The sequence below is a fragment of the Thalassophryne amazonica genome, chromosome 22, assembly GCF_902500255.1.
Source record: "Thalassophryne amazonica chromosome 22, fThaAma1.1, whole genome shotgun sequence".
Lineage (NCBI taxonomy): Eukaryota > Metazoa > Chordata > Actinopteri > Batrachoidiformes > Batrachoididae > Thalassophryne > Thalassophryne amazonica.
This window is the reverse complement of record NC_047124.1, coordinates 22418188-22433371: the sequence shown is the minus strand read 5'-3', so window position 1 is coordinate 22433371 and position 15184 is coordinate 22418188. Positions and strand designations below refer to the sequence as shown.

General features: G+C 43.0%; 1 protein-coding gene and 1 long non-coding RNA gene across 9 annotated transcripts in view; one reads left to right on the top strand and one right to left on the bottom strand.

Moving 5' to 3' along the window:
• Positions 1-2445: 2445 nt before the first annotated feature.
• LOC117504285 lies at positions 2446-12145 on the top strand. The gene is made up of 3 exons (XR_004558755.1): positions 2446-2457; positions 5220-5223; positions 12012-12145. It is a non-coding gene; the product is annotated as an uncharacterized LOC117504285 (long non-coding RNA).
• Positions 12146-13701: 1556 nt separating this feature from the next.
• foxp2 (forkhead box P2) overlaps positions 13702-15184 on the bottom strand; it is a 223351-nt gene continuing 221868 nt past the window's right edge. For 6 of the 8 annotated variants that reach the window (XM_034163713.1, XM_034163718.1, XM_034163712.1 and 3 more), the window contains one exon: positions 14811-14955. In XM_034163713.1, coding sequence (XP_034019604.1) covers positions 14811-14955 — 145 coding nt within the window. Of the gene's footprint in view, positions 14956-15184 lie in introns of all 8 variants that reach the window. The other 2 variants (XM_034163719.1, XM_034163717.1) reach the window with 1 other exon arrangement.

Sequence of the window (15184 nt, the reverse complement as noted above, 5' to 3'; positions counted from 1 at the left end):
CATCAAAGGAGGCATCACCTTTTTGCAAAAAAAGGAAGCAAGGGAGGAATAAGTGGAGGTCCTCGCTTTATTAACTCCCAATCAATAAACATGCAGTCGGAGGCAAAGTAATCAGGAAACACTGGCAAATGGCCTGACAATGTATCAAAGCCAATGCTCTGAGGCAACAGAACAAACCCTAACAAGCATTTTATTACCGGTAGCTGTTACTGACATTAGTCAAAAACCAAGAGAGATAAAATAGAATAAGGAATACCGAGTGGTTGTCTGAGATTCCCCCTCGGCTGAGAGCGTGCACCTCATGTGTTTGATAGCCGCACGCCTCCTCTTTGATAGGATAACAAATATAAATTGTTTAAAAACATCAAATGGGCAGTGAGCTGGAACTAGGCTCGCTGTGACAGATGTGCGGTAGAGGTGGCGGTGATGCTTCTTGTACGTGATGGCGGAATGGTTTTATTGAAGCCACAGGAGATTTTAGTGGGAAGACGATAAAGAGCTACAGTATGCTGCTTGCACTGCGTATCAGTCTCCATCAGTGTTGATCAAGGTGCACGAGGTCAAAACTTGAAAATCAGTCCTACTTTTGCCATTTAAAGCTTTGGAACTTTCACCCTCTTGCAGTAAAACACAGTATACTTCAGTTTTTAACCCGCTGGACTTGCCTGAAAAATACTGACGGAACGAGTTGCCTAGGAAGTGCCCTAAACAGTTAAGGTACCCTACCTCAGGAACTTATTCCAGCTGCTTGAATCTACCATTTTGTTGTGTAATTAAAAATCAAAAGTACATGACCATTGGTGAGAGCTAGAATGCAAACCAACTGGTAATTATTGGTACATTCAGTGTATATTTTGTGTGAAATATAAATGCATAATAGACGATCAACCCAGAGCAGTTAAGGACACAAACCACTACTTGGTGTTACTTGTTCTCAGAAATTGTACTGTGTCACCTCAAATTTGTAATATCACAGTATGCAAGATATTATTTCACCAGTAGGTGTCAGTATCCCCCCCAAAAAAGTTTAAATGAAGCTTCGAGTCATGTAGTTTTGGTGAAGCAGTTGCGCGGGAGTCGAGGCTTCAACTCTATCCGATACTTTATCGAAGTTCAGTTTTCCTCCTTGGCAGCTTTCCCTTTGCTGCCAATGATGACAGAATGTTGCAGCTATCACACTGTTGTCATTTTCTTTTCAAATGCAAAGCTCCACTTTTGACCATTGACACACATTCTAGTTCTTCCAGAAACAAATTGGCACAATGCAAATTATCGACGTGGCATTGTCCAATTTATTTGGTGCGTCAAAGTCTGGAGGGAAGTGACTGCAATATACAAAGTACAAATTACTTGTCCCATTGGACAACTGCGCCAGTAACTTCATATGACCAATCATCACTAGTCCAGCGCAATTGGCCCTATTGGTGAGCCCTGAAATACCATACTTAACAGGCAAAGGGGTTGTATTTCATTTCTCAATTAATCATGGGTGTGTTTTTGGCATAACAACAATTCAACCAATCAGATTGTCATCTGTCACAACAAAATCTTTGTAATTTTTTTCCCTCTGTACATAACTCAATAGAGTTGATGTCAAGACCTTTGGAGATGAATGAAGGTCCAAGTGTTTAGGGTCCTGCTGCTTCCTGTCTTTCTGCACCACCAGCAAATATAGATATATTCATGTATGTATTTATAATGTATCACCACAATACATTATTTGATGGTGAACAGCTCAATAAACGTCTTTACAAGCCAGCTACGTATATGCTAACTCGCTGAGCTAGCTGGTTTCATGAGACTTGGCTGGGCTAGACAACTGGCTACTAAATGCTCAAGAGAAATGCAACTGCAAACTCCATCAGTCAGTTTTTGGAACAATTTATACTCACGTAGCTCAGAGTTTTTAAAATAAAATTTGACTGTGGCATGGCTAGCTAATGCTGGGATAATGCTATGACAGTGTAGCACTTAGCCAATGTGGCTAAATGGCTTATAGCCATAATTAGTACCTTAACCACACAATGTATCTGTAAATGACAAAAACAACATTCACATAAAGTTTCATAAAAGTTAAATATCTGACTAGATAGTATCCCAATAACTGCACCTGGTTTGTATTCGTATTAACTATGTATGACCATGAAAAAGTTTCTTAGCCACTGTGGCCAAGAACAATTTTAGCCACATTGCATTTCTCTTAGCATTTGGCTATGTGGCTAATAGGTACCACTATCCCAGTAATATGACAGCTACCTCAATCCGTGCATTATCTGCTTGAGCCAAACTACTTGACTCTACTGATCATGACAATTTATAGTTAAATGAAGTAAAATTCACTTGACAGTGATCACGGCTCCTCATCCAGAGCCCTGAGGATCTCACACACAGGTGTGGAACCAACCAAGATGGGCTCTCTCTCTTTTTTTTCTTCCCGCTAGCTAATTTGTTTGTTGTGTTCAAGGGCAGAGCTGATATTAAAAGGCGGCGGGGAAAGCGTTGACGGGGGGAGACGGAGACATGGAGGGAGTTTACACGCCTCAGGTGTTGCGAAACAGTGAGTGAAGAAGATGCAAAAAAGAAGGCAAAGTGGGGGGAAAAAAATCTCATCCAAATAATTTTCACCCCGTGGGCGCTAAAATGCAAATCACAGATCAAAGAGGTTTGGAATGGAAACCAGCGAGATTGAAAGAGAATATCATCAAGCTGAGGTCATGTATATATGTTCAGGATGTGAGCGAGACATGCCGGACTTCGGTAATGGAGCTGACCTGTACTTGAACACTACCCCCCACTGACGCTATCAATTTTCCACCCGCCTTATACGCAGGATTATAGCAGGTACACTGCATGTGAAAGTAATTTTCTTTCTCTCTCTCTCTCTCTCAACTTTCTAAAATTCTTTTCACCACTGAATGTGCAGTTTTAACAGACCTCCTCTGTATGGCAAAATGGAAGGAAAGTTACGCCGCGCTTAGCTGCTAACGCTAGTGCCACCAGAATATGTTGCTCAGCAAGTGCAGAAACTACTGCTTCAAACGGAGCAGAGTTTGACTTTGTTCCACAAGGCAAATCGGCCCCAAAATGCACCAAGAAGGGGCGCTAGGAGGGGGCGTTTTGGCTGGGAAGGGTTAATACCTAATTAATGTCTGTCTAATCTATATATTAAAAGCGAAGTTGCATCTGTGTATGTTTCTGCGTGTGTGTAACTTCAATCACGGAGAAACAGGGGTGAGCTGACATTTGCCATTTGGCATACCTGTGTATTTTGGGTCAAGGATGAACGCCATGAAAACGGAAAGTTGATAGGACTAATACGAGGTCTGTGATAAAACTAACGTACCTTTTTTTTTTTCAAAAACTATATGGATTTGAATCACGTGCGATTACATCAGACAACCTTGAACCCTCGTGCACATGCGTGAGTTTTTTCACGCCTGTCGGTTACGTCATTCGCCTGTGGGCTGGCTTTGAGTGAGGAGTAGTCTACCCCTCCCGCCGGAATCTCTTTGTCTGACAACTTCCTGAGAGACTGGCGCTTTGCTTGATCAAAATTTTTTGCAAGAACTGTGAGGCACATCGAAGTGGACACCATTCGAGAAATTCAGCTGGTTTTCTGTGAAAATTTTAACGGCTGATGAGAGATTATGGACTGTTGCTGTCGCTTTAAGGACTGCCCACGGAGCGGGACGTCGTGACGCGCCCTGAGCCGCCGCTGTCTGCCTGTTTCGAGCTGAAAGCTTCCAAATTTAAGCCTCTGTTGACCCAGGACGTCGTGACAGACCAGAGAACTTTCAGAAGAGGTCGGGATCAGCAGTTTATCCGGACATTCCACTGTTAAAGGAGATTTTTATTAATGAAAGACGTGCGGACGGGTCCGCGTGTCGGGACGCAGCCGGCGCGGTGCGGCGGCACAAGAAAAACACCTCCATGTTGATAACCATTTGTAAAAACCAGGCGGCTTTTGATGGCTTTCAGTTGAGTATCTGAGAAATTGTTTAACAGCTGGACATGTTCCAACTTGTCCTTAAGGCTTCCAACGGAGGTGTTTTTTTCTGTGGCGGCGCGCGGCGCCGGCTGCATCCCAACGCGCGGACCCGTCCGCACTTTATTTCATTACAAAATCTCCTTTAACAGTGGAATGTCCGGATAAACTGCTGATCCGACCTCTTCTGAAAGTTTTCTGTTCTGTCACGACGTCAACAGAGGCCTAAATTTGAAAGCTTTCAGCTCAAAACAGGCTGACAGTGGCGGCTCAGGGCACATCGCGACGTCCCGCTCCGTGGGCAGTCCTTCAGCTGTTAAAATTTTCACAGAAAACCAGCTGAATTTCTCGAATGGTGTCCACTTCGATGTGCCTCTCAGTTTTTGAAAAAATTTTGATCAAGCAAAGCGTCAGTCTCTCAGGAAGTTCTCAGACAAAGAGATTCGGACGGGAGGGGTGGACCACTCCTCACTCAAAGCCAGCCCACAGGCGAATAACGTAACCGACAGGCGTGAAAAAACTCTCGCATGCCCACGAGGGTTCAAGCTTGTCTGATGTAATCGCATGTGATTCAAATCCATATAGTTTTTGAAAAAAATAAAAAGGTCCGATACTTTTCTAACAGACCTCGTATTTTTGGAGAAATTAGCGGTATTAGGTAACAACAGTGAACAATGGATGTTGATATCACCATTAGTCAGTCTCTGGTAACCAGACAAGCTCTGAACAAAGGAAACATCTCAGCCTTGCCAGTTGTAAAACATGACATCAACTAAATGTGCCAAATAATAAATACAACCAGAGCAATCAGAGATTTCTGATGTCTGCCAATCCAGATCTGGATCACCTTCAAAATTGAGTGGAGTGTTCAATGCCTTAATATCTACGAGCCGTGATATTATTGATATAATATTATTATAATATTATTATTATATATGATATTTTTTAATATCTCGTATCTGTGGTGCAAATTTGGTGAGAATCCATGAAGTAGTTTTGAAGTAATCCTTCAAAGCCTATATAAAGGGAAATCTTGATCCAGGATTCGGATCCAGTCCAGATCAACTCCAAAATTCAGTGGGGTCATCCATGGCCTAATATGTATCTGTGGTGCAAATGTGGTGAGAATCTGCGAAGTACTTTTGACAGTAATAAAGTGAAACTTGATCCAGAATCCAGATCCAGGTCTGGGTAACCTCCAAAATTTAATGGATTCTGACATTAGATGCGACAGTGTTGTCTCCTGTCATGATGACTGCCTGGCAAAATGTTGGAATATCTATGGGTTTTCCCCCCCGTAGGAGCACATTAAACCCTACGGAGCTCATAAAGGGACATCAAGATCTCTCAAAACTATCACGAGATCTATCTCTCTTCACAGGTGTTATGTCCTCTTGTTGGACCACTCTAGAGTGCAGAAACTCTTCCAAATCCTCCTCCTCCATGCTTTTACCATAGAGTGTAGGATTCCACAAGCTTGCCATCTTCATGAGCTATCCAAAGTGCAGCAAACTGACCTGGAAGTGAATGACCCTAAATTAAAAATTGTGCAAAAATACTTAAGCTGACTGATAGTCATAATTTATATTAAAAGTTGAAATGGAGGCTACAAGTATACCACAATGTAGCAGAAAATGTGTGGTCTTTTCTAATCAGTAAGTTAAAAGAGTGTGTGACCGTAGGACCTTTGTGGCCGGGACGGCTCGCACTAAAGACCAGAACTCTACCAGGTCAGCCAAAGGGGAATTCCCCTTCAGCCAAGCAAGCGGGAACATCTTTTCAATCCAGACTTCATCTTGCTACATATCTCCCCACCATTTTTGACTTTGTCCCGAAGTCACAGGTGCATTTAAGCATGTTCTGTGACTACCCAGATCCTGCCGACACCAGTTGTGACCGTAGGACCTTTGTGACCAGGACAGTGGTGAGATCAAACCCTGGACTGCTCGCACTAAAGACCAGAACTCTATCAGGTCAGCCAAAGGGAAATTCCCCTTTAGCCAAGCTAGCGGGAACGTCTTTTCAATCCGCACTTCATCTTGCTACAAGTGCAAGGTGAATTATGAGAGCTGCTGAGAGTAAACAAAGTGGCATGACTGCCAGAGCGTTTGCTACTGAGCCCAAAGGGAAGTCGGCTACTTCAACTTCATGGAAAAGGTTTGCGAAATCTCATATAACTATCCCAAGATCTTGCAAAAGTGCTGGGTTTTTGTTCATGTCCTTTTTGGGGATCCATAAAATCTCCTTGCTGGAGCCTATCCCAGCAGTCATAGGGCGTGGAGTACACCCTGGACAGGATGCCAGTTTGTCGCAGGGCCACATATAGACAACTAAACACATTCACACCCGCACGCACAACTACGGAGAATTTAAAGTCTCCAAGCCTTTGGATGTTGACCTGGAGGGAACCCACGCAAACACGGGGTGAACATGCAAACCCTACATAGAAAGGCCACAGGTGGGAATCGATCCCATGACCTTCATGCAGTGAGTCAACAGCGCTAACCACGAAAGCCACCGTGCTTCCCAGCCATTTCCATCCTATCCTTTTGTAAAGCCTACCACCATATGCCTGTCCACATTCCTCCCTCCAGCAGCCCTGCGCGCTTCCTGCATCAGCACCAAAACCTGCTTGCTGATGTGGATTAGTGGTTCGCGGCACTTTGACTCTTGTTGCCACACGACTCAAACACGCGGCAGCTTTTTATGGCCGATCAGCACAACTTCATCTGTCCTCCTCAAAGATACCGTTTCTTCTCTGCACCCCCCTAACCTTTTGTCTTACTTGCCTTTAAATGAAAATCTATAATCCTGCCATCTTTCCCTTTTCTTCTCTCCATCTTCAACCCCTCGTTACTGCCACCTGTCCTCGTTTTTTTATATCACCTGCTTTGTAATCTAATTACTTGACAGCAGAATTAGCGTGTATGTTTAATGCATTTTTTTCTCTTCTCCTCCCCTTTTCCTTTACTCCTTTAAAATCTTGAGGAGTGACACACGGAGAAGCAACAGCGAGGTGGGGCCGCTCTCCTTTTGCATGTCTGGCGGATATGCCATGGCCACGCTAATAAATGACAGCTGATTTATGCGTATGTATTCTTTTATTTATTAAAAAAAAAAAAACAGCAAGCGGGCTGATTTCTGATATTAATAATACAAGTGGATCCACTTTGATTAGGCTTCGGTGGCGAGCTGTGCATATTCAGCATTACAATTAAAGCCTCTGATGTGAAATAGGAATGACACGCTAATGAAGCGAGCTAGCGAGGCTGAACCGCGACTGTCCAACAGCATTACGGCCCATCTCGGATGAAGAGTAATTATACGAGGAACACTGAAATGTCATTAAAAATCTTCAGTAAGTGATTTAAACCCAGCGCGCCGCACTTAGACTCCACACTTCTCCTGTTTTTTTTCTTTACCGCGCTGCAAACTCCCCGATCACGACGGGCTTGGTCCTTTCTTCACCAAACTTCTCTCTCAAAACACAAACATGTTCAAATGTGAGACAATTGCATCTCCCTAATTGAATTGCAGAACCATGCGCCAACAGTAATTGAAATCACTCCATTATAAATTCCATTATGAATTGGCGATTAAGGCCACGTGTGATTGCGACGGATTAAAGATGATAGTTAGGATTTCTCCTTCTTCTTCTTCTTCTTCTTCCCCTCAGCATAACCTCTCTAGCCACCTGCACGCTTGCTGGATCCATTCATCACAGCTAACACACAACGGGTGACAAAGAGGCGATCGTCGTATCTAAGAGGATTTAGCTAATCTGATCGTTCGTTCATGTTTGACGCACTTATCTTGGCCGGCAACAGACTGGCACGGCTTGTTGTTGTTGTTGTCATCAAAGCTTGGAAACAAGTCATGGGTGCGTCACCGTATCGCCTTCATTCAATCAAATTGTCAAACCTCACCCTGTTCATGTGTCTGCCGCGAGTGAGATAGGATGAGGGCGTGCACGTGGTAGATAATGCCACAGGCAAGATTTCATGGAAGTCAGCAGTTTCTCAACATTTTTGGGGGGGTTAATCCCTTGTTTCAGTCGGAGAATTGGGCACACGTTCCAGCTACAAGGCCCGTCTGACGTAATGATGAGTGACTTTTTTCCAGTCCAGCAGCTCTGCTAGCAGACAGAATTCAGACGTTAAGTGTCAACGGTGCAGGTGAGTTTTTGTCAAAGGTGCAAGGCGATGCATTGTTAAAAAGTTTTCAGTCTGTGAGACGATGCCTCTCTGGGTGATGGGTTCTGTGCAGTATTTTGTCTTTGCAAAACTGACCGCCGTTTTCGGAAGCACTTTTGCACACATCCAGTTTAAGAAGGAGCCTCTCTGTAGATGTTTCTCCTACTGAGCGTCCTTACAAATTACTTTAAGGTAGGAATGAAGGTTCATGGACTTTCGGAAGTCTTCCACAGTAGCAGAATTTCAATATGGCCAAGTACAATTCTGGAATTTTTGTAGAGAGAAGTGCGTGCCTCTGGTTTCAGGAAACGCTTCTGCTGCCTCGTGACACTGCAAATTACTTTCTCTTAAAAGAGTTCAGGTTAGGACAGAAATGAGGGTTAAAGTGTAATTTTTCAAAATGCATAAAAAGTCTGAATATTTGAACAAAGGTTTACTACGCTTCTGCCACTTCTTGATGTTTTTTGGAGTAGAAGAATTCCAATCTGCTCTGCATTCAATTCCGGAATTTCCCAACTTTGGCTACCGCTGCACGATGCCATGCTATATATAAAAAAGCCTATCTTCTGGGTTCAACTTCAGTCTTCACTGTTTTCTGGCATTGTCTGTGATACTGCCCCCAGGTGGTGGTATAGAAGAATAAAAGTAAACAGCCACACAGCTATTTGTGAACATCGGTTAAAACGCTCCACTGGACTTCCTTCAGACCACTTGGGCATACTGGCAAACACACGCTCAGTGGGCGTGTCTCACAGACCAATCAAGGAGTCCAAATTTTGACTTTGCAACATCTACTTAACACAAAGATAAAACTAGCCATTTCAGGGCTAAATATCATTAATAGCATTGGAGTTTTTACACAAATTATGGATCTTTGAAATTGTTTAGGGGTGTTTGCATTGTTTTGGAATTGCACTGCACTGCATGTTGCTTCGCACAAATTTTTTACCATGCAACATTTCTTCAACTTTGCATTAATTGTTAAACACTGCTAACATTAGTCATGTAATTAGCATGATTGCACACTGATTTTGGAATTTATCCTACCTGTTCCAACAGGAAACCCATTTGTTGTTGCAAAATTTCAACAGATATGTTAGCATTAGCCTGTCTAGCTCTGTTATGAGCAGTTACCTTCCACCTCTGCACACGTTGGTTGTGCATACAGCGGTTATCACGGTGCAAAACTTTAATTTTTCAGTGAGGTGCGACTTCATGGTGCACAATGCATTTCTGTGCAACGCTGTCGCAACCCAACAAATACAAAATAGTAAGAGTCATGCAAAACATATCAAGATTTTCACCAGAATACGGTGTTCAAAAATACTCCCCCCCCCCCCCCCGATATAAATTAAAAACTGCTGACAATCAGGCATCAAACTGAGCAATAACATGAGCAAAGTCGGGACAAACGTCAGGACACCCAAAGCAACACTGGCCGAGTGGTCACTGGAACCCGGGTGGATGGAGTTCAGTTCCAAACTGAGCGCCGTGCCTCCGAGCTATCTAATTATTTTTGTGCACCTCATCCAATATCAACTTGAGAGCAATGCAAATTATTTAAGACGTGCTTTTCGGGGACTCGCAATTATAATAATGATGATCTCAATTAGCGTTGCCATTGCCTCGGACTATTTAGCAGGCAATTTTGCAGCCTGGGGGCGAGGGTTCTGCAGATAGTCGACATGCGTTGTCAGCTCGGATGGGAAGTGGTGGGTGGGGGGCTGTGGGTGTAAGAGAGCATCACTCTCTGACTCTCTGCACTCTTAATCAATAAACTGTGAGGTATTTACCGCCCAGTGTCACAAGAGGACGGTTCATAAATTGACTAAAATGGTCGGTGTTGGAGACGAAGCGGCAAACACGAGGATGCGGGCGCCTTCTTAACCTCGTGCTCAGATCTGTCTTACGCTAACTACAGATAACTTCTCTCATAAGTGTCAACTTCTAGAGAATTCAGGCTTGTTTGTTTCAGGCAATTGCATGGCGTCCTGCACCGCCGCTGTACATTAGAGGGACTTCTTTTCCTCCATCATCCATGTGGAAAAGTCCCCGCCCCACCGGCTACCCTTTCTTTTATTCATAGCACTGTAAATAACTCCACTTTATGAAAAGCAGCGAGTGTGACTCATGGATACCTCTCTAACCACAACCCATTATTATTTCATGGCCTTTGAAAGAAGGGTCTACATAGCAGGCGCTCTCACACTTTAATGTCGGCGCTGCCTCTGATGTTGTGTAGTACACAGCGGCCCTTGTTGCGCTCCGTATACCATCCCTCACTTGAATTCACAAACACTTCCAAGTGCATAAATAGCACGGAAGGCGAGCGCCTCGCGAGCTAGCTAATGCTCCGGAACGCCGGTTGTCAAGGAGATAACAGGAGGCTGCCATAGCTGATGCCTGGGACTGTCATCGCCAGCGGCGGCGGCAGCCTTTGGCGGGGGAGTACAGTTTGTGCGCCGTTATGAAAAACGCCACTGTTTCTGTTTTCCCAGATCTCTCGTGGGACATCATATGGTAAGAAATAAAAGAACATGCAGCAGCGTTATGATTAAATGACCAGCAGACATGATTCAAAGGGTCTCACAACATCCCCGAGCACCCTTTGGAACGTGTCGCGGCTCACGGCGTGTAGACGAGCTAATGGGCAACCTATTGGTCACGGTAGAGTCAGTTTGAATCTCAATGAAGGTGTCAGCATGCGGCTGCTCCATGACCGACAAGGTAGGGTGGGCCGGCGGCTGGAGTTGATTTAGCCACACGGCCCATCAAAGCCATTTGGAAACAAGTCAACATCAATCAATAAAAGTTTTCCTTCAGATTGTATTTTCTTTAAGTGTTTCGAAGATGGACGGACAGTGGAAGACGTGAAGAAATTCTGATGGGAGCTGCATGACAAGAGATAATCGGCCGGAAATGGCGGCTGTAGTCTCACAAACTCTTCCAAAAGGTTTACCGCCGCTGCGAGATGAAACCCATTACAGGTCCAGAGAGGTGGGAAACACGGCGCCTCGTTCTGCTCCCCTAAACAAGACTGTCAGAGCTGGAAGCCCCGAACAAAGCCCTGTAACATAAACATTAAATTTTAATTGTTCCTCCCAACCTCCCTCCCCTTTCAACCAGTTCCTTCAGGTCTCTGAAGAAGCAGCTCCTGAAACGTTAAAAAGCAAAACGGCTGCTACATTTTCATAGCTTTGCCTTTGTAGAATAAAAAGGCAGACGCGTTGTAAATGCACAAGATGCTGGAGGTAGACGGCTGCTTTTTCAAATTCCAAGTTTTGGTCCTTTATTTTATTCAGCAGTAAAATGCCATGAATACAGAAAATAATGTCTGTTACAATTCTCAACCATGACCTTCTAAAGTCTGAGAACCTTTAACGTATGGACACAGTACACAGTAATGAAAAGTATAAAAAAAAAAAAAAGTAGCTGAATCTCCGTCGAAAGGAAATTAAATGGGAAAATAAAATAAAAAAATAAAATAAAATCACCAATTACATAAACGTATGTTTGCTACAGTCCCAATTTACTGTATACATCAGGGCATCATATTCCCAATTATTAGAAGGATAGCAGTAGAAAGGATACATGACTCAACTGCCAGACATAATGCTTCATAAAGTATGCACAGAGGTACAAGCAATAAATACACACATTAGGTTAAGCCTTACAGCTACGCAAAGCAGATGCAGAAAAAGCAGGTTTTTGCTAATCTTAGCAAGCAATGAGAGAGCAACAGTAAAAATTCTGAAAAGAAACACGGGGATTTTTTTTTTCTTCCTCTCCCCCTCTTAGAAAAATGTCTGGTAAATTTATGGGTCCACCGACAGGTTTTTTTTTTTAAATCATTATTTATTTATACATAAGTATGCACAGTTATCAAAATACAGACAAAAATCAACCCAGAAAATCCAGACAATCCTAAAATCTAGTGGAGGAGCAGATCGCAGTTCTGGAGGTCTTTCTGGTATTTATGTGCAAGCAACTATTTTAGACTTTTTTTTTTTGTTTTGTGTGTGTGTTTTAAACTGAATTTATACAAAACCCATGCAAATCTACAGGAATATGCATTCTGTGGCTGACAGGTTTGATCCCTCCCATGACAGTATATCTGAGGTAACACACTCCTGTGCATTGTACGTACAACTCGGCCATCGTCCCGCTGATTTCTATTATATTCTTCTTCTTTTTTGTATTAGTTCTTGTTTCCAGTCCACCAAATGATTTTTTTTTTTTTTTTAGACATGCATTTTTTCAAAACACAATACTCCCTTGCAGGTAATCTATACATCATCATTCTACAAATGTTCAACGACAACCTTTTACAATGCAAATCTTCCATATCTTGACATAGGGAATGTAAACGTTGGTTTGAGCCACGTCCTATGAGACCAGCGCAGTAAAGTGTGTCCTAAAAACTCGTGCAATCTGTCATAATTATTCTGAATTTGTCATACAGAGGTAGAAGCTTTTTAAGCCTTTTTGGGTAAGTGGGAGAACCCTTTGTGTTTTTTTTTTGAAAGACACGTCGTCCTTTTATTTGGTGCGATAAGATTATTAAGAATGTCGCCTTCAAGTCGTTTCACTGGGAAAAGCTTTGATCCGGTGCCGGCGCCCTCTTGATGTGAATCTGACCAGCGTGTTCATTTCTCAGCTCGGTGCGACACGCACAAAAAACGCGTCCATTTTGGTCAGCGCTACCAGACGCTGTGCTCGTTATGTCACTCGCCAGATTTGTCCGATAGCATCTGGAGGTTTAGCCGTCTGTTTGTCACATACAAGAGGAGGCAGGTTTTTGTGTAACTTTGGTTTACTGAAAACAGAAATGACCGTTAAAGCAACAACACTTTTCTAGATGCCATTAGCTCCGAGGGAACTGGCGGGGTGTCGTGTCCCCCCCAAAAAAACAAAAAAAAACAACAACAAAAAAAAAAACGCCCTGTGTATTTCCAGTCACGATGGAAATCGAAAACAGGCCGTTGATATGGACTCCACCACCAGTCGGATCTGTGTAGCGAAGAGAACTACGCAAAAAGTGAGTTGAAGCAAATATCACCTAGAAAATATCACCTTTCACCTCTTTCGCAATGGCTATTATTATTTGCTTTTCCATCGTAACTAAGCCACATCATCTCATTTCGACTTATGACTTATTTGGCTTCACTAGATATTTTTTAAATGTTTGGTTAGCAATGTTTTCAGTTTCGGTTTTGACGCAGCTCAGAACAAAACCACCACAGAAATGAGATGCAACATCATTTTGACAGTCCCACTTTGAATGTTACATAATCAGGATGGTGGGGGGGAAGAAAGGATTTTTTTTTTAATGGCCTGATGTGGGGGAAAATGTACAAGAACACAATGCTTCTGCACTACTGAATACACAAATGTTTCATTTTGGTTGTGATCCACTTTTACGCTACACTCCAGTCAAATACCGATGATGCTGTCTGCTCAAGTGGACGTTCTGTGAATGGTCAAATTACACATAAAAGAAAAGAAAAAATATCTGTATTTTACGTCCCTCTCTTGTGGTAATCTTTGTATAGGGCTAAAAGAAACAATCCCAGAGGTTCTTCAAAGGTAGTTTGCAGAACAAAAGCTTCTCTTTCTCGTTTAAGCCACAGAAGGCGAACCAAGAGGAGTCTGGCGGCTTCTGTCTCTAAGCTATTGGCCATTGCTCGTGTTGGCTTTGGTTTCTAGCTGTTGCCTGTGACTGTTTGCAGGTAGACAAAGCTTTTAAACAAGGAGGTAAGGAGAACAAGAAGAAGATAATTACGCAGAAACCTTTTGGAAATGGTGCTTTACATAAACCCCCTTTTTCACCCCCACAACTTAATTTCCCTTTTTTTAAGGTTCACATACACATAACAGACTGCAAGCCAACTTTTTTCTTTTTTTTTTCTTTTAACTTTTTTTTGGACAGTTGCAGCAACAGTCTTGATACCGTAGTTCCATTACTGGCGTAATTTCAGGGAATGGCATTTACAGTTGGTGGTGTCCAAATCATATTATGACATAAAAAAAACAACAAACAAAAACAAAAAGAAAAACAAAAGAAGCTGAAAATAATACACTGTTTTTTCTAACAGTAGCAACATACAGGCAGTGACACAAATTTCTGAGACTACTTGTGTGCAAATGATAAGAGAGCAACAACTTGAATTGAACCAGCAATCGTCTCTGGACGTCAACAACTACTGTGGGTGGGATTATTCACAAACATAAAACATCTTTGTTTGATTTTTTGTTTTTTTTTGGCAGTACATGAAGCCGCTAGCTTTCAACAGAACGCGATTTGCTCGTTTCATGGGTTTTTTTTCTCCCCCTCCCGTTCATGAGTCCGTCGTCCTCGTACTGTTTGTGGCCACGCCATCTCTTAGGAAACACGTCTCAAAAAGTTCTTTTCAAAACCAGACATCTCATGCCTGTTATGTTTGGGGTTCCCAAAAAAAGTCCCTTTGGACCAGTCCGCATCTGGATGCATGCGCAATAAATAGTCCCAGTGGTGAGAGAGAAGGACAGTCAGCCGTGTGTGTGTGTGTTTGGATGGTGGAGTGGTTTCGAGTCTGTGTGAGAGGAACAGTGCTGCTGGCCAGAGGGACACTTCGGCCAAAACCGTATTCTAGTCACTCCAGGTCTTCTGATAAGTTCCCTTCCTCCAGCTCCCGCTCGTCTTCCAGCTCCGGACTGTGATTGGCTGTCGTTACCAGTGACATCGGACAGTCTTCGTCATCCATGTTAAGTGGCTCTTCCTTCACGTGAACTTGCGGCCTGCGATGCAATCACAACGGCAAGAAAAGTTTGGATTTGTTTTTCTTTCTGCAAATTCTACTGTGAGTACAAATCAACAGTATAAAGCAAAGAAAACCGAGCAGGAAAGTAGGTGGGGCTTAATATCTCCTTCCCCCCCACCCGGCCAAATCCGCAACTGGATACCTGCTTTTATCTGTTAGATTTTATTAATAACTTCATTTATACCGTCCAGAGATATTGTTGTAAA